The following is a 23,582-nucleotide window of genomic DNA, read 5'->3' as shown; positions in this document are numbered from 1 at the left end:
GCGCGGATCATCCCGTTGGACACTTTCCGTACACGAAGCCAGAGAGTGGATCCTTTTCTTTCGTTATTACCAAGCAGGAAATTCATGAGTTGGCCACAACTACACGACAGATATCAGATTATTCTCCGGGACCCACCCTGGAAGGCCTGCCTCTACCTGGACCACTCTCCAAGGACTGGACCGTTTGGAGTCTCCAAGGATTACCGCATCTATTGCCATGGATATATGGAAAGGTCCCCTGTCCCAGGATGCCCTCGCTTCTGTTCGTCCGGCTCCATAATGCTTGGGAACTTTTACAGGCCTTGCTGATCGGTTTCCAGGCATTGCGCTACGCTATTCCACCGTGGTTGGACTGGCCATGTTGGATGTCAAGACTCCTGCTTCAATCGCATTCTGGATTTGGATTACTGCGTACTCCTTCTATCCAGAAGGGGCACATTCAGAGCTGTTAGAAAGAAGTCATGGCTTCTTGATGTGTTGTTTTGTACTTGCTAGTTGAAGGAAGGAGTCTTGCTAGAATAACAGAGGATACAAGACTAGGGAGGCAAAGTGGTAGGAAGAAGAAAAATCGAGACGATAAGAGAAGGAAAGTGTTTGAATGAAAATATGGAAACATTGAACTTTGAGTGTTAGACCCTTCCTATTTGGGAAGTGTTCGCGTATAGTATACTCGTCCTTGTCCCCAGCTTCCAATACTCTCTTCTTCTCCTTCCAAGGTTAACACCATGTGCATTACTCACATACTTTTCTGTGGCCCTTTTTATGGATTGTGGATAGCAGAATGGCCAGCAATGAGTATTCAGGCATCGCGGTTCTGTTCTCACTTAGCCAATTCTGTTGCCATCCTTTGCTAGAGACAGTCCTCTAGCTTTGATCATTTCAGAACACTCTGAGGGAGCAGCGCCATTTGATGGAGCAAGAATCAGCTCTTGTATGCGACCATGTTCACTCCAAGAGCTGACCGATCTATGATCTGAGGTTAAACGCGTATAGACAGGTGTATACGCGTATATACATATGTAGGTAAATGAGCTACAGTATACATGAACTGTAACAGAACACATATGTATAAGAAAATAAATTATAATACCACTTATAAAATAGTAAGACATAGGATCATATAATGTCTTACGAACGGTGGCTCCCGCAGGTGGATCTATTCCGTATCGGCTTGCGTGTTGCCGATAAAAGGCCAAGCTGGCGATTATCAACTTACAGCATTCCTCCCCTCCCTTCTACCGTCTCTCTCCCTCTCCCTCTTCAATGGCGAGGATCATTCTGCCTTACCTCTATGAATAAACAGTTTCTCTCTCGGACCTAAGTGCTTGCCTTATCCCTCCGGCATCACTCCCGTCTCCCCATTCCGCATCTCTTCCGTCTCCGCATCTGACGTCCAGCTCGTCACTCTGCACAATGGCGGCAGCTTGGGGCGAGGTCTGTCGCCAATGCGTCAATACTGTGGTGGAAATCCCAGTTCAGATCTTACTCATTGCTGCCCTGGCCACATTGCTAGGACTATTTGTCCTGGTGAGTCCACTTTCCCCCACTCCGCTTGTACCAGCCAGATCGCGCGCTCCAGACACGTGAAGCTCTAATTACAAGTTACTGACCTATCAATTCTTCTTTTAATCATCTAGTTCTCATTATTTATATTTTTCGTTGCGCCAGTCCCACGAGAACCTCTACCAGAAGAAAAGAAGTATAGAACCCTCGCCAAAGATGGATCTGTGACAGACCCCGAGCCCCTACCTTGCTGGCTCGAGAGCCTAGACGCCAAAAGGAGCACCGACAAAACCGCCGCAGCCCACACAATCGCACCAGCCGAGCTATTCATGTCCGTCGTAGTACCAGCCTACAACGAGGAAGACCGGTTAACCGGAATGCTGGAAGAAGCCGTCAACTATCTGGAGCACATGTATGGGGACACAGCCAGCACGATCGCTAGGGCCAGCAGCCCAAGCACAATGGAGACTCGCTCAATGCGCAAGCGCAAGCCGAACGAGGATACCACCAGTGACGCCACAGGCTCCACCTCAGACCGGGGCTGGGAGATCATCCTCGTCTCGGACGGGTCGACAGACCGCACGGAGGAAGTGGCATTCCGGTTCGCGCGTGACCACCAGCTCTCTCTACACCCCAAGGGACATGCGGGTCCATGGACACCGCAGGCTGCGGAGGGCGTCCATATCCCGCCTGGCACAATCCGCGTCGTGAACTTGACTCATAACCGCGGCAAGGGCGGTGCGGTCACGCACGGTATGCGCCATGTCCGTGGGAAGTATGTTGTATTTGCGGATGCGGATGGAGCGAGCAAATTCGCTGATCTCGGTAAGCTTGTTGGGGCTTGTCGGGATGTGGAGGATTCGAAGGGGCGGGCAGTTGCTGTTGGGTCGCGGGCGCATATGGTTGGTAGTGAGGCTGTGGTTAAGGTATGATATTTGATAGTTGGGTGATTGGATGTTTGTGAGGTTGATTGCTGACTCTGCTCGATAGCGATCCAAGCTTCGAAACTTCCTGATGCATTCGTTCCATTTGATCCTACGGCTCATGACGCCTCCTAAAACGGCTACTGTCAAGGATACGCAGTGCGGGTTCAAGCTGTTCTCTCGCAGTGCGCTTCCTTATATTGTGCCGTACATGCATTCCGAGGGCTGGATCTTCGATGTTGAGATGCTCATGCTGGCTGAGTTCGCTCGGATCCCTGTGGCTGAAGTGCCTGTGGGATGGAGGGAGGTCAAGGGTAGCAAACTGAATGTCTTACGAGATAGTATCGGCATGGCTTGGGGTCTGGCTGTTCTGCGGGCAGCTTGGTCGCTGGGTGTGTATAGACAGCGATGATCAAGTGAGGAACTTGATTGTTCCCACTATTTTCGAACAATTTTCTATAGCGAATATATTGCATCTTGGATTTTTGGAAACTTTTTTTTTTTTACTTGACCGGAGTGGATAATTCAATCGGCTTCCGATGTACTTCTTAAAGATGATGTCATTTGATCTTGTTGGCAATGAAAGGGGACAGAAGTTTATGGTGCCAATTTACCAGGTGTCGAGTTTACCTAGGTAGTATGTTAACTTTGGTATTGTTGAACAACTCTGATATTTGAATGCGCTGCCGAGAAGAGAGAAGATTCGCTAGATAACTGCGATGACGTCTCTATCCACTAGATCAAAAGGTGTACAGATTGGTTGCTTCACTACGAATATAATTACCTAGGTACTCCTACTATACAATGTCACATTGGATGGCAGCTTCAATGTTTGTACCTATCATACTCGACATACAGTCTGCATCTTACAATATGCGGCCATGGCATGTTACTCAAGCGCAAGTACAACATAGATTGTGTGGTCCTCAACGTTGCTTGGCATTACTATCTCTTCAAGACGATTTTTCTATACATCAGATCCACTAATACGTGGGTCCCCAAGGACAATATCATACCATTTAAAGGTTATCGCATAAAAAATTTGCATTGAATATATCCATGGTCCAGGAATCCAGGAATCCAGGAACGGGTAATTACCTCGAGAGTACTCCCTTAGTACATATGGTTTCACTTTTACAATATGCGGTGAAGTATATGCAGTATATGCGGTGTGAGATCTCTAGATCAGATACTCGGCATTTGGTATAATAGGTCGACATGGGCTGATGCTTTAGATTTATGTTATGCAAGGTGATCTAGGAGTACAGAGTACAGCTATTTTGGTTCAGCATTGACTTTTTCTGATCGAAAATTTTCTGACGGTGGCGACACATCTATATAGCGTATACACCCGAGTGGTACGACTGCCTTTTAAACGGAATTAACAGCCGCATTTTGCAAACTCAATATTTTCATCATATATTGCTCTTTCTTGTAGCGAATCTACAAAGTAGGGATGCCGATATGAAGCCAAATCTCACTCACACATCGATATCACCATCGCGGCTCCTCCAACTCCCAGCCGAACTCCGTCTCAAGATCTACGAATATGCACTAGACGTACCAAACGAGTATCTAGTCAGCAAACCGATGATCGTGCTAGGCGATCATGGCAACACCTTCACAGCCCGCGGTCAATACCGAGCATTATCAATGAGTCCGCACTGGGTTGGCGAAGACGGCACCGCGCGCAAATTACTCGCGGTGAACCGGCAACTCCACAACGAAGTCGAAGACTACCTCTACTCAACACACACCCTCTTTTTCCGCAACTCCTTCAATCTCGACCGACTAGGCGACTTCCTGGATACGCTTAGTGCAACCGCCCGTGCGCGCATCCGCAGCGTCGGCTTCGAGGTCTTCTTCTTTGTGCACACGCAGACCGGCGTGCCGAAGCGCACGCTAAAGCAATACGAGGCCGCCGCACGGCTTCTGTCCGAGAAACTTCCGCTCTGGAATAGTGTGCTGCTTTACCTCGATCCACGCTACTATTATCCATCTGCGAACGTGGGTGGTCGGGATCTCACGGCCCGAGGGGTGTTTGATCTTGCTACGCGCTTCGGCACTTTGTGTAAAGATGTGAGCTTCTATCCGCTGCCGAATGGCGATCATCATCTGCTTGATGAGGCTCAGCAGTTTGTTTGGCGGAGTCGTTCGCCGCTGAGACAGCCAGATGGTCGTCGGTCGATTAAGGGGTGTTCGGCTTGGTCTTTGGATTTCAAGAAGAACTTGGTTGCGCCAAGTCGGGTCCGGCCTGCCTCGTCTGTTTACTGAGGGCTTTCCCTTTTTCTTTTCATTTATTTCGGTGTTATCTTCTTTTCTATATCCTCTTGTTTTTTGGTTTTGTTTTTTTTGCATCTTTTAGCATTGCGAACCTCGGGGCATCCGGTCTGACTTGTTCGAGTTTGCTTTTGGCAGGCCCCTGCTCTGCGTCATGATGTCTGAGCGCGCATTATACCAGTCAGGTGCATATTAAAGGTGTTTTAATGTGGCACATGTTTGGTGTAAATGGCGGAACTAAGGCGGGCTGCTTTTTTACTCTCTCCATTCTTGTTGATTCTACTAATACAGTATGGAGTACAGGGGTGAATCTTAGATATATATTTACATACACACAAACATAGATGACCTATAATATATTCATCAGATATATATCTGATATACAACATATATCTGATCATCCTATAGTTAGTTATTGTACATGATCTTATTAATGACATTTCCTATTAGAGCCCCTTTGACGTCATGCGCTGTAGTCAGATGCGTCCGAATTTCTTTTCTCTTTTCTCCTTCGCCCATGTAACCCTCTCCTCCTTTCCCCCGGAATTTGTGGGGATGTTCAATTTAGTAGATTTGACCTCTCTCTTACTTCGATACTTTCCTTCTCACCTGGGAACTTAGGAACTTCGTACCTGAAAAAGCTACCCAAATCCTAAACCTGCCCAACCAGCACCCATTCATCTGTGACCCGAGGCTTGACATGTGCTGTATCCGGAACCTCGCATGAAATTCCGGCATATTAGATGTCCAAGTGCTGTGAGCTCATTGACCGCTTCTAGGAACTCCACTGGCCTCGACGTGTAAAGCCACACTGCAGGTTGGGCACTATCGTGATTATCGTACTATCGTCCACCTTACTATCGTCTCGATCCCTAATATACCCTTATCTATCGACTTGCGCTCATTATCGTGAGAAAATCAAATCTCAGACACCATGAAGCCTACCAAATTATTAGACGGCCACGGGAGTCTCTACAAGGAAGTACGCTTTTCTCCGACCGAAACACCAATCCGTCGCACAAAATCCGTTTCAGCCACATTCCCTCCTGTAATTTCAGGCTACGGCCGAACAGCATTCCAAGACTCGGCGTTGGTGAATTCGTTCACCATGGATACGTCCTATATCGACCAATCGCGGGCGCTTCTTCAGAGCCAACGGCTGAACTTCGAGACGGAGAGGGAATTGTTTGCGCAAGAGCGCCGGTTATGGGAGAAAGAGCGGGCGTTGTTACGATCGAAAATTGCGGAGCTGGAGGCGTTTGTCAAAGGTCAAGGGAACAGAACAAGTCAATTGGGATCGGAAGCCGCCAAACAGGTGCTTGCAGGTGGAATATCGCAGTATAACACAAATGGCCTTGCGGCTCAAGTGTGGGAGGGGACAAGTCCAGGCAATCGGCCAACAAGGGTGTTCTTCGACCATGAATCTCCAGACCAAAGTTATCTATCGCCAATCTCCGAAAGTGGGAATCCGCCATCCCTTGATCGGGCTCTTTCACCCCAATCGCGACCAGTAGACCCTTCTGGAGCGCCTGTGAGTCAGCCAGTGCCGATCGAAAGGCTTGACAGCACCCTGGATGGTATCACGCTCAAGTCCACGGCGCTGCCACCCGCCGTGGTAGCTCGAGTGATCACCCCGCCCTCCCCGTCGCCCCTGGTAACCCCTGGGACTCCCCCTTCAACCGCTGCAAGGCCTATCATGGAACATCGAAACAGTCTTAAATTGAAGCTGTCAGAGCTTGGCCCGCCCAATGAGAACTTGCTCCGCCATGCAGGTCATACCCCGATGGCGATCATCGACGCTGATGATAGTCGGTCCACCCAGGAGGGGACTCCCCTCGAGGCTGGCTCCCAGATTGAGGAGGCCCCTCTTGAGCCCGTGGCGAACGTTCATCAACCCACCGAAAATAAGATCTCCTACTTTCCGGATGTGCCAGATGACCCCGCTCTCACGGGGCCCCTCGGTCTGATTAATGATGAGGCGCACGACTCCAATTTTTTGAGCGAACTGGATCAGAAACTCCTTGTTCAAGCGAAGAATATTCTAGGCCGCTCGGCGGAATCGGCTGATCCCAATGAGTCTGATCCTGAGTCTGAATTCCCTCGCCAAGGCGAGCAAGAACTTGAAATCAAATTCAAGAAATCAACTAATTTTGGCACTGCATTTGGGATATCGAACTCGGGTCAAGTGTAAAGAAACATATTTCCCATATACATTTGGATCTTTGTGATCTGTGTGTGAGATAGGTCCTACTATGTCTACTGTGGATTTCTTTGTGTTTTTCTTCTTTTCATGGAGCAGCATATGCTTTTGATGCTGTACCTTTTTGTTTTTTATCTTCTGTTCTCCATTCTGGCGAAATACCTCACGAGATTATGATATATGCCGATATGTGCAATACAACCTCATTTGTTTCAAATATTTCAGATTTCTTCCAGGTCAGTCTTCGTTTCTAGGGTGACCTGCCTGATTTGACAGGCAACGGCCAACAGCCCTAGCAAGTTGCATATGGACTCGCCTGTGTTTGAGTTCCTTGCGTGTGATATATATGCATTCAATATTAGTCCAATGTCCTGATTGGTTCCTTGAAAAGTTTCTTGTAGAGAGGGATCTTAGTGTCTCTGTGCCTTATTGGCTACTATCCCTTGCATCCATACAACCTTTCTTCCCCATTCGGCCACACGTGTTCTCCAATTCCCCCAAAGTACTCCATCTGCATCCCATACAATGAAAATCCCACTAATCCTGTCCTAGCTGGGCTACGAAAGCTCGGATACTCGGGGAAGGCTCGGGAATAAACTTTGCACTACTCACCAGGGCACATCTAGTCTCTCGACAGAGCTGCAGCTCGTTCCTATCGAACCATGCTGCTTGCATGCCCTAATTTCCACCAATTACTTGGTTCCAGACCCCTTAAGACCTGATGTCTCTCATGATTTCTTTCCCGGCAGTGGCTGTTGACTTTGTGCCTTGCAGATCACTGCCCTTGTGGCTTTTTTTAGATGAGTACCACCAAGGACTAGTTCGTGCCTTGCAGAAATCTAATTATCTGGTTCAATCTGGTCTTGGATAGAGCCCTTGGCTCTCCCCATGATACTGTTCAAGTGTATACTTTGCATGGGTGCCAAAAAGTACATAAGGATCATTGTTCACGCCTCATATCCTATTCTTCATCAATCATCACAGTCTCTAAACAGTCATTCACTCTTCTCTCTCTTTCCAACTCTCTTTCAATCACTTTATAACTTTAATCTTCGGATTCATTTAATCAACAACTTTTATCTTCCTCTCTTCCAAAACAACACCAAAAACCATACTACCGCAACAATGGTCTCCACTACTTTCAACTTCTCCGGCCTCATGTGCCTCGTCCTTGCTCTCAGCCCCGCCACCGTCCTCTCTGCTCCCCAGCTGCCCGCTCTCCCATTCCCGGAGATCATCAACCACGGCCCCGAGACCACCAACCTGGGCCCCGGCAACAGCGAGACCTCCGCCGGCAGCGGCGTCAAAGTCGGCATCCCCGGCGGTCCCTACGTGAACGTTGGCGCCGGATTCATCGACTCTCACCGCGGCCCCTGCGGCCCTGGCTCAGGCGATGACCACCTCGCCGGCGCCGGTGTTGACGTTGGTATCCCCGGTGGCCCCAGAGTCAACGTTGGCAACGGCGAGCACTCCCACCAGGACGGCTACCCTTGCCCTGAGCCTCCTGCCGTTGTCGTCGTGCCTACCACCACTGCCAACCCTCCTCCCGTTGTTGTGCCTACTACCACTGTCAACCCTCCCACTGAGACCATCACTCCCCCCGTTGAGACTGCCCACCCTCCTACTTGGACCGGCGTCCCCGCCATCCTCCCTCCCACCTTCACCACCCCCATCTCCGGTCCTCTCACCACTGCCCCGGCCGCTTGGGTGCCTGTCGTCCCCGCCCAGTCCTCCACCCCTCTGATCCACCACGCCGTGCCCACTGCATCGGCCTCGCCTTCCGCTGTTCCTTCCGTTCCCGTCGTGCCCGTCTTCAACGCCGGCTCATCTCTGGTCCCCGGATCCGTCCTCGCAGTGGCTCTTCCCGTTATCGTGGCTTTCTTCCAGTAAAGTCCCTGCTTCAACTTTTACATTTACCGAACACGATGAAAAACGGCGAAAACGACCCGGATAGACCATCCATCTGTCACCGACGTGGTTGGTCTATCTAATGATTGATCGGACCTTTGTATCTCTCTATATTCTTCCTTGTCTACTTTTTTCTCTACAATTTGTCATCATCGGCTGGTGTACTCACCCCCAGATTATCTGTATCTTCTGTGCTCATTCGTGAGAGCCGCGCTTTATTATTTACTCCTTTTTGGCTATTGTCTAACTACTGCGGATGGTTGTCCATTATGTTCACTTTTGACGTCCACCGGTGCTTTGCACTATTCGGAGTTCTTATGTGGTTTACTGTTACTTGTTATTTGCGGCTTTTGATACTATTACTCTCAATTCGAATATACTACTTTGATATACGACCAATTCTTCAAGTACCAGTAGATAGTAATGTTCAGCTTTGCCATCGCAATATTGATGCACCCCTACTTGCCAACTAATTCAGGCTATTGTAGTAGGAAAGTCGCAAGATAAAGATATAAAACACCTCAAATCTTACTATCAAGGCTCTCGCATGGCAATATGTATATGTTGCTGGATAACCCTAACCCAAATTTTTGACTCGCAATTCGACTTTGCAGAAAGAACTATTTCCGAGGGGCCAGACAGCTGAGTTGCCCCCGACGTCGTAAACTAGTACAATGGTTGGGTGGTCCGCGGGGAAAGGCACAGATGGGGGTGATGGGTTTAGCGCATCAGAGAGAGTGTAACTCCAACTATCACCCTGATTGTACCACGTTGCGATATCAGAATATCCGCGATAATGATGAAGAATAAGGGCACCGATGAGCCATGTATTTTCATCGACCTCCTTGATGGACTTCCTAACAGGGTCTTCCATTGATTGAGGTTACGTTCAAAAGAAGATTTTGGAGGAAATGGGTGATCTCGAGATTAAAAGAAAGGGTCAGCGTGAGTTGGGAAAGGAGCTAAGGGAATCTGTAGCTAGATACATGCTCGGAGGAGCAACCCAACTTTTGCAGCCTAAGAAACCATTCATCAACCTTTGGCCCTGGAGTACGCTGTTGGGGATATTGCCAACGCATTTGTATACCCGGAGAGATAATCAGTCTTACATTGATATCCCGTTAATCGGGGGCAAAACTAGCGCGTAGCTCAAGTTTCAACCCTCCGGTCTTACTTCGGAAATGCTAGGGGTTATGTATGATCTCGCGATGCGATATGTCTACACTGGAATCTTCACAGATCGTAGTAAATTTGCCATGAGAAACTTCTCAAAGCTACCGAAGATAATACACAGCAAAAGCAACTCAGGGCATGGGGAAGGGAGATTATCCGTACTCCCAGAAGCAGATTAACGCCAAACTCATGTCATGTCATGCATATCACATCTCGAAAATCAAGAGCAAGGGAGCAGGCCGCCAGATCCCAGCCATTGTCCAGTCCAATTCGGTCGTGGAATATAGCCGCCCGGGAAGTAAGGACCGGATAAGACGAGGCTGGATTCGAATCCAAAGAAATTATACTCCCATCGTAAAGTCGTGCTCAATGCCCGGCGTCACACTGGCAATGAACTTGAGGAACACAACCAGGTACTGGTCTACTCGGATGGCGACCTGTTCTTCCTCATCATGTTGCAGCATCTCCCACTCGTCCCCGCCAGGTTGTGCGTGGTGGGAGTCCCCGAGGGACAGATTCTTTGTCTCATCTACCAAGCCCTCCAGCCCGCCGCCTGCCCGGAGAACGCGGTTCGCTTCCTCGCGTGATTGTGTCTGCTTGAGCTTGTCACGACGAAGCTTGAGTGCGGCATCGGCACGATCCAAAAGTGTCTTCATCACAGAGGCGTGGCGACATGGGTGTACACTGGCCATCTTGACATTGCCCTCAAACCATGGGAAGTCCTCTAGTGTCACGGTCTTGTCTTTATAGTCACCGACGATATCCTCCATCATTAGATGTGGCGGAAGCGGTTCGGATGCCGACAAATAGCCGGACAGGTAGAGGCGAGGTGTGCGGTAGAAGTTTGAGTAGGTTATGTAAAGAGTATAAGTGCGGAGAGATCTGGAGCGATAACGAGTCACGGGTTAGAAAAAGAGATAAAGGTGAAGTTGGAGACAAAGAAATAGCACTCACTGTGTCCCTGACTGATCATCTGTCTCTCGGATGATGGCTTCCTCATCATCGTCTTCATCCTCCATATCGGGGATATCATCATCCTCCTCCTGCTCCCCCAGGTTCCCGGATTCATCAACGGTTCGCACGTCACGAATCCGAGCTTCTTGCCTATCATGGTCTGCCCCAGCGTCGCGGCCACCACCGGTCCGCAACCATCCATCCTCTCCGCCGTCGGCTGCTGTGCCTTCGCCGCCATCACCGCCTCTGAGGAAATCTCTCACAATCTCATCCTCCAACCCTGCATCTCCGGCAAAGTTGTCGTTCAGTCTCCGATGACATGGCACTCCTCGTGTAACCAGGAACTGCTTGCCATCTGGAAGGTAGGATACCCGTTTTGCTGGACTCGATGCGTCGGCCCATGACCATGTGGGGAACTTGTAGACTAAATAATCTCCGGCGAGAACAAACTCCTCTGGAGTGATCTGGCCAGTGTTGCGGAAGGTGGAAGTGCGTGATACCGGGGCCAGGCGGTCCCGCCAAGTTGACAGTGTAGAGTGTAGGATATTCATAGTGTTTCACAGGTGAGAGTGAAGAAAGAGATACAAGAGAAACGGCGGGGGAAGGTAAATGATAAGCGGTGGAGCACATGACCCGCCCCGCGTGAGCGTCATTTTGAACTGATATGGTTGCACGTGATGGTACCTATGTGCTTATATAAGAACGTTATTTTATTCTAAACCGATACTACGGAGTATGTTGTAGAGAGATATATATCTTCGACAAGGAATGTCAACCTAGGATGAACAGACATGGATACTACATTGACATGCTATAACCATATGGGGAAATGATCTGGGTCCTCATTATGTCCATTTATAACCGAAGAGCTTTAAACCTTTGAAGTCATAGCCTTCTATTTGGATGCCTAGATAGTTTTAGGCCGAAGAGCTACCTAGGATGTGCAAAGATGTGCTGTATTGCCTAGCGACTAGTGGCTTCTTTCTTACTCGAAACCTTGGAAATAATGAAAGATCAGACATCGGGAACCTTAACAAATACACAATTCACTTCTGTCTCCAGTGGCTTCACCCCGCGAACTATTCCAACTCAACATCCTTCCATTTCTTTTGAAATCTCTATTTCTTCTTGTCAGAGAGAATATGTATCTTAGTCATGTGAAAGTTTCTGTATAATGTACGAAGAACTATGTATTTGCCTGACAGAAGGAGAGCGAACACCATCTTCATATCTAGCCAATTCCTAGACTAAGACAAGGATATTTTTCTGTTAAGAACAGTACTTCAAAGCAAGATTATTGCTTGGGAGCCCCATTTTAACTACACATGGATACTATGGTGACGATTCTTGCAATTCTAGTCTGTAAAATCCTAGCCCTTCTCATAGATGCGCTTCTCTACGTACTCTATGTCCACATATAGGGCTTCCATAGTCTACAGCACCCTTACTATTTAACTCTCAGTAGTGTATCCCACCTTTTATGCAAAATATATGAAGTTGAGGTTAGGAATGAGGTGCCATTCGTAACAATTTTAAACAAGATAATGTGAGTAACCTAAGGCATGCATATTGGCGTTTGCTCTTTGCAAATGCATCTTATTTGTCAGTGACCCCATGGCCTATAATTAAATTGCCGGACACTCACTTTCCTAAGAGATCAACTGTCCTCTTTTTCCCTACTTGCTCAACATTTCCTACTTCACCATCACCAATGATTGGCTATCTGATCAGAAAACCTCACATCTCTTAGAAAAGTATCTCTCTATCAACCTAGGGCAATTCTGGAAGACAGCAGATATAAGAGACATACCCTAGCGGAGGATTCATCTTACCCCTTCAAGATTATGGCTGGCCGTGGAAATCGGCGACTCCGAGGCTAAGGCCGTACCAGCAACCCAGCCCGGCCGAATAAATTCGAAACTCGTACTCAAAGCGACAAGATCTGCAGGAAATTTCAGCGTGGCAATTGTACCTATGGCTCGACTTGCAAATTCTCTCACGACCTGACAAGGGCTAGCGGATCTGAACCCAATACCACGACTGATGATCCGAGTACCCGGAAACGATACTTTGACTGGAATAAAATCATGAGAAGAGGCTTTATCGGTGTCAGATCTCGGAGGAGATAGGAAGAGATTCTTCAACTGTGGGAAGGGGCGATTGATATTCTTGATAGCGAGAATGCAGGGGACCAACAGCTCCTTGTCAGAGACCTTGTGGATGACGATCTTGGTGGACATGGGTTCATCCTGGCAACTATTGACACATCCGGCCAATATTCGACTCGCAGTATTCCCGCTTATGTTCAGCCATTTCTCAAAGTCATCACCCATCCTTCCATTTTGGATTGCCTCTCTGTTGATTCATTTGTTGGCACTAAGTGCGGTCTTTGCATGGTCAAAATCTCCGACGTGATGCTTCCTTGTGGCCATGTTAAAAAGACGCTCATGTGTCACCAGATGCGAAGCCTAGAATCTATCAAGTGTGACGTCAAAGTTGACAAGATTGTTACCAAGTGTGGCCATGTCCTCCGACTCGCCTGCTTTATTGATGTTACGTCTGAGATTTTCAGTTGCACTGAGCCATGCACCAAGATTCTCGGATGTAGTCATAATTGTGGAGGCGTCTGTGGGAAGTGCTCGAAGAAAAGCGAAGATGGTGTGGTGTCGTTTAAGCATCCAAGATGCACAAAGAAATGCGATCGTCCACACGGCGTCTGCAGTCATAGGTGCTTGAAGGTATGCCATGATGGTGAAAGCTGTGGGAATTGTGAAGCGAAATGTGGGACGAGTTGATCTTGTTGGGTATACATTCTTTTTACCGCCTTGGTATACATCTGAGAAGAGTCTGAGAAGAGTCTGAGACGACTTTGAAAGACAACCAAAAAAAAAGACATGACAAGGCCGACTATCATTTGTACTTTGCTGACATCAAAAAGGTTCGATGCTCACACTCAGCCTGTGCTTCCACCTGCGGAAAGGTATGTGCACCATGTATCGAGAAATGCACTTGGGTTTGTCCCCATAAAGGCTCCTGTTCGATGCCTTGTGCAGCACCGTGTGACAGACTTCCGCACGATGAGCGATGCACCAGAATTCTCGACTGTGGCCATCAGTGCCCAAGCCTTTGCGGGGAAGACTGTCCAAGTGGTCTGTGTCAAGAATGCGGTGACAAGCTAGACGCTCGTGTCGATTTCCCTGAATGGAAATCGTATTCTGAAATCAACCTGGATGAGAGTCCAATTGTCGTCCTCGGATGCGGTCACTTCTTTACGTGTGAGTCTGTCGACGGTCTAGTCTGCCTAGATGAAGTGTATACAAGGGATGGGTCTGGTAAGTTCGACGGCCTACGGGATGTCTCTGTTTCTCTTGCCAGCACCATGCCATCATGTCCCGATTGTAAGCAGCCCATTCGTCAGTTCGTAACAAAACGATACAATCGTGTTATCAATCGAGCTGTTATGGACGAAACATGCAAGCGCTTCTTAAACAAAAGACGCAGCGATCTTGAAGCCTTTGATTCTCGTTTGAATGCCCTCGCAGATGCGCTTGTTGCCAAAGGCACGACGGTGAGACCGACTGGCCTTACCAAAGCACAGATCAAGAACAGATATGTGGCCTTTGTGCGCCTCTCAAAGGAAGCTGCATCCCTCAGTAAGATGATGGATATGGAGCATCAACCGACGAAGCGACTCAAAGATGCTATTGCTTTGCGTCAAAGGCCACCAGATGACGATGCCATCTCTATCTCCCATCAACTTGAAAGACTGAGAATATCCACACCCACACCTGACAATCAGATAACTCTTGGCGCACGGTTGATCTCCATCAAGGCCCGAGAATTCGTTCTTCACGATAAGTTTAGACTGTTGAATTCAAACACAAAGATCGAGGAGCCAATCCTCATTGTTCAGCTTAATCAGCTCACAATACCGTTCCTCGAGGACTGTCAGGATTTGATCATCCAAGCCAAGGGTGGGAGCCTCTCCCGTATCGTCAGTACGGCAACCCTTGCGTTTGCTAAGGTATCCGGATTGTTCGAATGGTACCATCGGACCCATCCACCACCCAAAAAGAGCACGGGGTTAGAATCGCGTGATAACCGCAGGAATACGGCACGTGAGTTCCTTGTCGATGCTTTGCACCTCTGTGATGAATTGGGTAATTGTGAAGAGCTTCGAGAGAAAATAGAGGAAATGAATCGTCTATCTGAAGGTCCTCGATACGAAGAGGTCACGCCAGAGGAACTTGCATACATCAAGATTGCCATGGTTGGCGGGCGAGGAGGCATGGCGACTAACTCTGGGCACTGGTACAATTGTATCAACGGACATCCTGTGAGTTGAATTATTAGCGCCATATTAACAAGATACAAAGCTAACATTTTGTGTCTTTCTTCTTCAGTTTGCCATTGGCGAATGTGGTATGCCGATGCAGCTAGCAAGATGCCCTGAATGTGGAGCGCCTATTGGAGGACGCAATCACCAGGCTGTTGAGGGTCTTTTTCGAGCGGAGCATATGGAGTAGGGGTGGAAACATCCATGTCATTCAGTTATGATCACCAATTTAACTAGCTATCGTGTCAGTTTGGAATAGCATTCATACATCTACTTTGACTCTTACGGCCACAAGAGAAAATATGGTATGTCACATATAGGTTCAGCTGGACAGGCCGCGGAATCCCCTGGGAATTGTCCAATGCTGTGGAAACAGCTAATCCTCTGATCACATATTCGGCCACATTCGCAGAGACGAGGCCGTCCTGTGTTGGGTGTTGCTATTCCTTCTGGGTGGAGCAGCAGGGTCTTGCAAGCCATCTGGCGGTTAGGCCTTCCGTTGATCGGCAGCATTCCTGCCACCACGCAGTAGATGATTTAGTAGATAGCTTGCTAGCTTCTACCAGAACATCCTTCCTAGTAAACCTTTGATCTTGGAATTGGATGTTCTCGGCAAAGATCAAAGCACATTCATTCACCCTCCTCCATCATTCGCCTCCGCTCAATTTCGGCATCCACTTCATCTACTACCATTGGGATAGCTCTGCTCTTCCACCGACTGACCTCCGCCCGCATAAAGCCTTCTGTACTCTTCATGCCTACGACCAAAAAGCCCAGCTCTTCACGATCGACATCAAAGACTTCCCACCACTCGCCATCCACAAGCTTGACCTCCTCCTCGCGTGAGGCGAGGTAGATGGCAGCCACAGCCAAGGCATTTGGTTGGTGGGTGACATAGAGAAGCTGCGGTGAGAGCAGCGCCGCATTGAGGTGCTGGATGACCCGGTGAGCCACAGCGGGCTTTGCCACACCCAAAGTTTGAAGATATGTCAAAGCGATGGTGTGTGGTAGGGCGACATGTGTATCAAAGCCTAGAGTACGGAGGATAACCGTTTCGGTGCGGAGAAGGACTAGCCGGGCGGACTGGTAGCCTCCCTCGGAAAGGATGTACGTTTCGGGAGATGGAGGGGTTTCAGGAGCCCCGCTCTGCCTCACAAACCACAAGGGTGATGCATCTTGCGACAGGAGGAATGTGTAGACATTGAGGACGGAACGTGGAGAGGTTGGTTGGAAGGAGAGCTTAGCGGTCAGGTACAAGACTGCCGCGGATACATCCTGCTCCGGTTAGCGGATCAGATCAGAATAAATATTTAGAATTCCTGGAGCTCGAATTACCTTGACTGAGTAGATTCGCAAGCTACCCCCGTCAGCGCCAAGCCAAAAACGCGTGAAGATCACGACTGCCTGGGCAATTATATCTTGCGACAGGTGTAGGAGAACCCCGGCAGTTTGAGTGAGCTGGACCCCCGCACAACGAATGGAGGTTTCGAGGTCCGATGGGACATTGTCGATGGAGGATGAAGATTTGGACAGTTGGTCGGGCGTTGCCAGGACATTGGATAAATGCTTCAGACTGGGAGCCATGACGGTGGGAGTTTGCAGAAAACGTGCGATGACGCAGATCCTCGTGCAGCTGAAACCATGCACAGCGGGAGCGGCAAAATAGACGATGACGGTATCAAACTCGAAAGAAGTCTAGTGGGAGGCAATGCTAATTTCCTATAATTAATCAGATTGGAAAAGGAAGATGTGGTGGATCATGGAGGTGGAGAGAGAGCTCCAGGCCGTTCAGCCACCGCTATTTCCTCCTCCCCAGCCTCTTGTTTTCCTGTCGCCAATTCCTGTGGTCTCTTTTTGGTTTCAAATTCTAAAAAAAAATCAAGTCTCAACACTTTGAAACACGATCACTTCATTGAAACTACCTATACAGAGTAACCTTTTTTGTTTGACTTTGAACATATCCCAGGGGGTCTCTGTTTTGTCCTTGATCAGCCTTCATACCTCCTCTACTGCAAATCACCCCCAGGTTGCACACCAACGCCACATTGGGCCCAAATCGACGTGGCATTTCCATCCTTTCTGCTTGTTCTGTCGAAATAACCCCTCAGAACATGTCTTCCGATCTCTCTCATGCACCTGTCACCCTGCATTCCGATGGCACGCAATCTCACGAGACCGTTGCCTTGACGCCCCCAAGATCGTCCGTCCATCCAACCTCGCGAAATCACTTTAACAATCCGCCTTCACATCGGCGGGCAAACACTGAATATATTGCAAGACCCCCACTCTTTGAGCAAGGCACCAACGACACGATATCAGGCCCGAAGAATACCACTTGGACGGAAACCTTCCCGAAGAAGAAGCTTGAAGCAAGAGCCAGGGTCTTGTCAGGTTGGTTCCAGGGGAAATCAGATCCAGTCGAGTTGGGACTGAAAATGGGCCCCAACGGTTCTTCAGATGTGACCGGATTGAATTCCCGCCCAACTCCAACATCCATGTCACATACGAGGCAGAACTCGACCCCGACGAATCGGTTTTCATTCTTCGGCCTGCGTCGACAACCAAGCAGACCCAACTTCCCAGAACCAGCAGATGATGAGTTTCTGAACTTAGACATCACTGCCGCTCTCTCACTACCCGAAACCCATGATACTAACGATGAGGCACTGGATGCCCTACGAGATCATGCCGACAAAGTGCTACGACGCATGCAGGAGGCCTATAAGCAGCGCACCTTCGCCATGCACCAAGCATTGGCAGACAAGAACGGAAAGCAGGAGGAGCTCGAAGAGACTCGTGCCAGAGTCGATCATCTCAAGATGCAGCTGGACGGCATGGCCGCCAAGGTGCTTGATCAGGAGAAAGCCATGCAGGCCATGGCCGAGGAATTGGAGCAAGAAAGACAACTGCGAAAGACGGAGGAATCCCGCAGTCGCAGTGATACAATGCGTATCGTGCATCCAGATGACGACGTCCCTTCCATGGCGCTCCAAACTCCTCGGCGTGGAGGCAAGCGTGCTAGTCACAGCACCTTCACCAGCGACTCGGGCTTCGAGTCCGGTGACGAGAGCATTGCGGATAGCGTCTTCTCGCAGCGTGAGGGTGTCGAGTCTCCCACCTCTATGCTGACAGCGTCGTCTCCCAACATGTCGCAGATCGCCCTGTCTACGCCAACGGGCCCGATGCCAACACCTACAATCCAGAAGAATCTGGTCGCGGTTACGAGTACACCACCGCCTGCCCGCTCCTCAGCATATGATCGGGTGTTGAAGGGTCTTGCTTCAACGCGTTTAGGTAGCTCTTTCTCTGGTGGCAACGGCAACGGTTCTAATTGCAACAACTGCTACGGCGTGCCCGCTTCCGAGGCATGGAGTGTCATGGGTGTTCTGCAAGACGAGAATCGGGGCCTGAAGACACGATTGGGAGAGCTCGAGGTGGTCATTGATGATTGTCTGGGTCTCGTTGGACCTTGACGCTAGATTTTCTTTTTTTTTTGGCAATATTATACTCTTTATAGAATGCTGGCATATATATACATGATCAAAGCAGTTGGAATATTTATTGTTGGGCATGGATGCCAATATTATTCCCAATAATTACCCCATATGTTGTAGACCCCTAGCTGTCCCGATCGCGTAGTTAGTACCGTGGCCTCTGGAGTGTGGGGATAGCTTGTAGCCCTGTTCTTGGGGGGTACAACAACACATCGGACTTGGAAGAATAGCAGGAAAAAGAAAATGCTGGAGAATTGAATTGAAGCTCAGATTAGTGCAGTTATCTCCAAGTATCCCATTACTTTTTGGTTGAGTCACCAAGTTGGTTGTTGCGGCGAAGACCAAGTGGCCTTAATTAGCGCGGAAGCGAAAAGTGGCCAGCGAACCTCTTCTGTCTTCTTCTTCCCTCCTCCCCCCATCTTCCCGACAACTTCACCTTTCTCCTTTTGTTTTATTTTCTCTTAATACTTCATTTCCATTCCTTTAGCTGGTATTCGACTCCAGCTTTCTTTTCTTCTTTAACGGATTGGGAGGAAGATAGCCACCATGAGCGGCCGTGAGTCCCCGAATCGTCTGGCACGCGGTCGCGACAATCCGTCTCGAATCGGCCTCAATTGATCGTCAAATGCTGATGGAGGAATATAGTACGCTTCCTTGACTTGATCAAACCCTTTACGCCCCTCCTCCCGGAGGTGGCAGCTCCTGAGACTAAGGTGCCCTTCAACCAGAAGTTGATGTGGACTGGTGTATGTCGCCCTGAAACCACCCTTTCCGCGCAAGCTCGACTTGGATCCTAATAGAATTACATTACAGTTGACTCTGATGATCTTCCTGGTCATGAGTCAGATGCCTCTTTACGGCATTGTCTCCTCCGACACTTCGGACCCCCTGTACTGGCTCCGTATGATGCTGGCCAGTAACCGGGGTACTCTGATGGAGCTGGGTATCACCCCTATTATCTCCTCCGGCATGGTCTTCCAGGTATGCGATTCCAAAGCACTCCCCTATCATGGTTCGCGGTCATTTTGCTAACATTTCTCGTTCTCCAGCTCCTTGCCGGTACCCACCTCATCGATGTCAACCTCGACTTGAAGACCGACCGCGAGCTCTACCAGACCGCCCAGAAGCTCTTCGCTATCATTCTCTCCTTCGGCCAGGCCTGTGTTTATGTCCTGACTGGTCTCTACGGCCAGCCCAGTGACCTCGGTGCCGGTATCTGTGTTCTCCTGATTGTCCAGCTGGTTGTGGCTGGTCTTGTTGTTATTCTGCTTGACGAGCTCCTCCAGAAGGGCTACGGTCTCGGCAGCGGTATCTCCCTGTTCATTGCCACCAACATTTGCGAGTCAATTGTCTGGAAGGCGTTCTCCCCCACGACCATCAACACCGGCCGTGGCCCCGAGTTCGAGGGTGCTATTATCGCTCTGTTCCACCTTCTCCTGACCTGGCCCGATAAGCAGCGCGCCCTGTACGAGGCGTTCTACCGCCAGAACCTGCCCAACGTCATGAACCTCTTGGCTACTCTTCTTGTCTTCGCCGCTGTCATCTACCTGCAGGGATTCCGTGTTGAGATCCCCGTCAAGTCTTCCCGCCAGCGTGGTATGCGCGGTTCTTACCCCGTCCGCCTCTTCTACACCTCCAACATGCCCATCATGCTCCAGTCTGCTCTCTGCTCCAACATCTTCCTTATCAGTCAGATGCTGTACTCGCGCTTCTCTGAGAACATCCTGGTCCAGCTTCTCGGAGTTTGGGAGCCCCGTGAGGGATCTGCTCAGCTTTACGCCGCCTCCGGTATTGCTTACTACATGTCCCCTCCTCTTAACTTCAAGGAGGCTCTTCTCGACCCCATCCACACTGCTGTCTACATCACCTTCATGCTTGTTGCCTGCGCCCTCTTCTCCAAGACCTGGATTGAGGTTTCCGGCTCCGCTCCCCGTGACGTTGCCAAGCAGCTCAAGGACCAGGGCCTCGTCATGTCTGGTCACCGCGAGCAGAGCATGTACAAGGAGCTGAAGCGCGTTATCCCCACTGCCGCTGCTTTCGGTGGTGCCTGCATTGGTGGTCTGTCCGTCGCCTCCGACCTTATGGGTGCCCTCGGCAGCGGTACTGGTATTCTTCTTGCCGTCACGTAAGTTACTCCGTTGATAATTCAATTACGTCCATGTCAGCTAACATCTCAATACAGCATCATCTACGGCTACTTCGAAATTGCCGCCCGTGAGGGTGACATTGGCGCTGGCCTCAAGGGTCTCGTCCCCGGCAGCTAAACGAGACTGCCCGTATTTTCACGAGCAGCATGACATAGGATCACACCGGTCCTTTGAAACCTCTCTGTTTACTTTCTGTCTTTTTTTTTCCTGTCCGCTCTATGTTATACTTTTTGGGTGAATGGATCGGCGCCGTCTGTTTGGTTAAATTAGAACTATACCGATTGATATTCGGTCGTGCAGGTTGATCAACCTGCCGATGAAAGTCCCGAGGTCCCTTCTTGGGGAGCCTCTCCACGTCGACACAACCGTGTCAACGTCCTATGTCCATGTGTAAAGGCATATGGGTCTAATCTCACTCGATAGACGGTGCTCAGCGATGAAAAGTGCCCTGTTTTGGGTCTTGTAACCATATGTGTCTAGAAAAACCAAAATCATATATTCAACTTGCCATGATCCTCAACCTGGTTCATATTAATAGTGACTCTTCGTACCTATAGGCATCCTTGCTCCGAAAGCCCTTGAATACCGAAATAACTCCCTCGATTCATCATTTCACTAAAAATCCTAAGATAATGTCTTTTAAGTCCGGTAATCACCGTTGATAGTCACATACTCGTGACTGAAATCACAGAACCAGTAAACAGCATCCTCACCACCACACCCAGCAGCGCCCTGTTCACCACCACCAAGATCAACCTCGATCTCGAGGTCCTCATTCTGCAAAATAGCGCTAGCCCGGTTCTCATCAACAGCCTCAGGTTCACCATTAACCAACAACTTCAAAACCTCACTGCCATCGACCGGGCGGAAGCTAACAGAAGTGCGCTCAGGAACAACAGTACCCTCCGCAACACCCTGAGTATAACCCACGGCACAAAGGATGCGGCCCCAGTTGGCATCCTTGCCATAAAGAGCCGTCTTGACCAACGGTGAGCGCGCAATCGTCGAAGCAATCTGTCGCCCAGACTCATAATCCGGTGAGTTACGCACGCGCACAGTAACAAACTTAGTAGCGCCCTCTCCGTCCCGCACGACCAGCTGTGACAGCTCCTGCGCGAAATCAGTCACAACACCCTGGAGCGCGGTGTAGTCGGCGCTGGCAGACGCGGCCGGTGCGCGCACAATCTCGCCGCCTGCGGCACCGTTTGCCAGCACTGCGATCGTGTCGTTCGTGCTCGTGTCGCCATCAATGGAGATCGAGTTGAAGGATCGCGACACGGCGTGTTTCAGGATCGATTGCAACGCCGCGGGCTCGACGGCGGCGTCGGTGCAGAGGACACCGAGGAGAGTCGCCATGTTCGGGTGGATCATGCCGGCTCCTTTGGTCATACCTGCGAGGCTGTAGGTACGATCTGGGGAGGAGGGAAGGGTGAAGGTGCGTGAGAGGAGCTTGGGGAATGTATCTGTTGTGCAGATTGCGCGGGCTGTGGTGAGCCATGCTTCGTGTGTGGAGGCGAGGGTCGAGTGCGCTGTTGGGATGCGGTCGAGGATCTTGGAGATCGGGAGTCTGGTGGATGGTTTCTTAGTTAGTTATGGGGATTTCTTGGGGGGTGGGCTATGCAATTGATAGATGGTAGTCAACGGGTGAACTTACCGCTGTCCAATGACTCCGGTGCTCATCACTAGCGAGCTGTCGTTCTCGACACCGCTGCACTCATCCACCTTTCTTCCCATCTGCACTGCGTCCTCTAGACCACCCTTGCCGGTGACGGCATTGGCGCAGCCTGAGTTGATCACGACGGCGCGGATACCATTGCCTTTGCGGCTTTGCAGTGTCTTCCTGCTGACTTGCACTGGCGCAGCCTGGAACTTATTGGTTGTGAACACTGCGGCGGCCGAGCATGGCGTTTCGGAGGCGATCAGTGCCAGATCTGGGAAGCGGGTGTTGGAGGCCTTGACTCCCACATGGGTGCCGGATACCTGGAAGCCCTGGGGATAGGTGCCGGTCGTGGGGATGTAGCGCTGTTTGGAGGCCGGAATGGCCATGTCCAGCGGTGCGGAGTAGCACCGGACTTGGCCCTTGAGCATGCGGGCGAGAGAGGTAGCCATTGTGGCAGATTGAGTAGTTGGAACCATATGTGAGTCTTGTCTCTATTGCTAGACTTGCTACACACCAGCTGTTTATAAGGGCGGTGCTCTTGTGAGTCAAAACCCGTTGAGTCAAAGGGAAAAAAAGTAGCCGATCTCGGGAGCTCCCCACTCGGCAAGTGCATGCACGGTATGAGCCCACTATAATTGACATAGCTGGGGCATCTCTTGGATGAATTTGACTTAGTTTCTACTTAATTGGGATTACTTTTTGAGTACTCCGTACTACATGTAGAAATCTGGAATTTAGTCTGCACATTTGCACATGACTTGCGCGACCTTTCCAGTCTAGCGCTCTAACGTAGAAATCAAGTGAGTCTTTTATATAACTAATAACCAGGAAATACCGTAGATAACACATATGAGGATAAACTAAGGTAAAATCTCGCAAATTGTGTTGAATTTCAAGGCAGCGTAGACGATGGTCGCCGTCATACCTCCCTGGAGACGCGGAGTCGGAGAAACCCATCCGCTCCAATTTAATTCCTTCAAGCACTTCGAGCCCCAATTAAGCCC

The 23,582-nt window shown here is 49.7% G+C and overlaps 9 protein-coding genes across 9 annotated transcripts; 6 read left to right on the top strand and 3 right to left on the bottom strand.

Moving 5' to 3' along the window:
* Positions 1 to 1,413: 1,413 nt before the first annotated feature.
* Positions 1,414 to 2,838, top strand: N7455_010713 (dolichyl-phosphate beta-glucosyltransferase; the record flags this gene model as incomplete). The annotated part of the gene is made up of 3 exons (XM_040952957.2): positions 1,414 to 1,527; positions 1,638 to 2,429; positions 2,494 to 2,838. 3 exons carry the CDS (start codon positions 1,414 to 1,416, stop codon positions 2,836 to 2,838), a joined length of 1,251 nt encoding a protein of 416 aa, XP_040816437.2.
* A 1,052-nt stretch (positions 2,839 to 3,890) lies between these two features.
* On the top strand, positions 3,891 to 4,700 carry N7455_010712 (uncharacterized protein; the record flags this gene model as incomplete). Its single annotated transcript, XM_040952970.1, has 1 exon — positions 3,891 to 4,700. One exon carries the CDS (start codon positions 3,891 to 3,893, stop codon positions 4,698 to 4,700), a length of 810 nt encoding a protein of 269 aa, XP_040816664.1.
* A 940-nt stretch (positions 4,701 to 5,640) lies between these two features.
* On the top strand, positions 5,641 to 6,897 carry N7455_010711 (uncharacterized protein; the record flags this gene model as incomplete). The annotated part of the gene is made up of 1 exon (XM_040953167.2): positions 5,641 to 6,897. The coding sequence occupies one exon, from the start codon at positions 5,641 to 5,643 to the stop codon at positions 6,895 to 6,897; it is 1,257 nt and encodes a 418-aa protein (XP_040816545.1).
* A 1,134-nt stretch (positions 6,898 to 8,031) lies between these two features.
* On the top strand, positions 8,032 to 8,796 carry N7455_010710 (putative cell wall protein; the record flags this gene model as incomplete). Its single annotated transcript, XM_040953008.2, has 1 exon — positions 8,032 to 8,796. One exon carries the CDS (start codon positions 8,032 to 8,034, stop codon positions 8,794 to 8,796), a length of 765 nt encoding a protein of 254 aa, XP_040816384.2.
* Positions 8,797 to 10,328: 1,532 nt separating this feature from the next.
* On the bottom strand, positions 10,329 to 11,492 carry N7455_010709 (ATG3/ATG10 family protein; the record flags this gene model as incomplete). The annotated part of the gene is made up of 2 exons (XM_040953084.2): positions 10,329 to 10,869; positions 10,942 to 11,492. 2 exons carry the CDS (start codon positions 11,490 to 11,492, stop codon positions 10,329 to 10,331), a joined length of 1,092 nt encoding a protein of 363 aa, XP_040816662.2.
* Positions 11,493 to 15,907: 4,415 nt separating this feature from the next.
* On the bottom strand, positions 15,908 to 16,861 carry N7455_010708 (putative cyclin; the record flags this gene model as incomplete). Its single annotated transcript, XM_040952886.2, has 2 exons — positions 15,908 to 16,552; positions 16,613 to 16,861. The coding sequence occupies 2 exons, from the start codon at positions 16,859 to 16,861 to the stop codon at positions 15,908 to 15,910; spliced, it is 894 nt and encodes a 297-aa protein (XP_040816451.2).
* Positions 16,862 to 17,388: 527 nt separating this feature from the next.
* Positions 17,389 to 18,750, top strand: N7455_010707 (uncharacterized protein; the record flags this gene model as incomplete). Its single annotated transcript, XM_040953009.2, has 1 exon — positions 17,389 to 18,750. One exon carries the CDS (start codon positions 17,389 to 17,391, stop codon positions 18,748 to 18,750), a length of 1,362 nt encoding a protein of 453 aa, XP_040816394.2.
* A 567-nt stretch (positions 18,751 to 19,317) lies between these two features.
* N7455_010706 (translocon subunit SEC61) lies at positions 19,318 to 21,035 on the top strand (the record flags this gene model as incomplete). The annotated part of the gene is made up of 5 exons (XM_040953126.2): positions 19,318 to 19,327; positions 19,417 to 19,517; positions 19,585 to 19,752; positions 19,821 to 20,896; positions 20,954 to 21,035. The coding sequence occupies 5 exons, from the start codon at positions 19,318 to 19,320 to the stop codon at positions 21,033 to 21,035; spliced, it is 1,437 nt and encodes a 478-aa protein (XP_040816476.1).
* A 510-nt stretch (positions 21,036 to 21,545) lies between these two features.
* On the bottom strand, positions 21,546 to 23,243 carry N7455_010705 (bifunctional ornithine acetyltransferase/N-acetylglutamate synthase). The gene is made up of 2 exons (XM_040953035.2): positions 22,573 to 23,243; positions 21,546 to 22,485 (listed from the first exon to the last, which is right to left on the bottom strand). The coding sequence occupies exons 1-2, from the start codon at positions 23,052 to 23,054 to the stop codon at positions 21,558 to 21,560; spliced, it is 1,410 nt and encodes a 469-aa protein (XP_040816575.2). The 5' UTR covers positions 23,055 to 23,243; the 3' UTR covers positions 21,546 to 21,557.
* Between the last annotated feature and the right edge of the window lie 339 nt (positions 23,244 to 23,582).

The sequence above is a fragment of the Penicillium solitum genome (genome assembly GCF_028829755.1).
Source record: "Penicillium solitum strain IBT 25940 chromosome Unknown utg000008l_segment0_segment0, whole genome shotgun sequence".
Lineage (NCBI taxonomy): Eukaryota > Fungi > Ascomycota > Eurotiomycetes > Eurotiales > Aspergillaceae > Penicillium > Penicillium solitum.
Note: the sequence above shows the minus strand (reverse complement) of the source record. Positions and strands in the feature narration are given on the sequence as shown.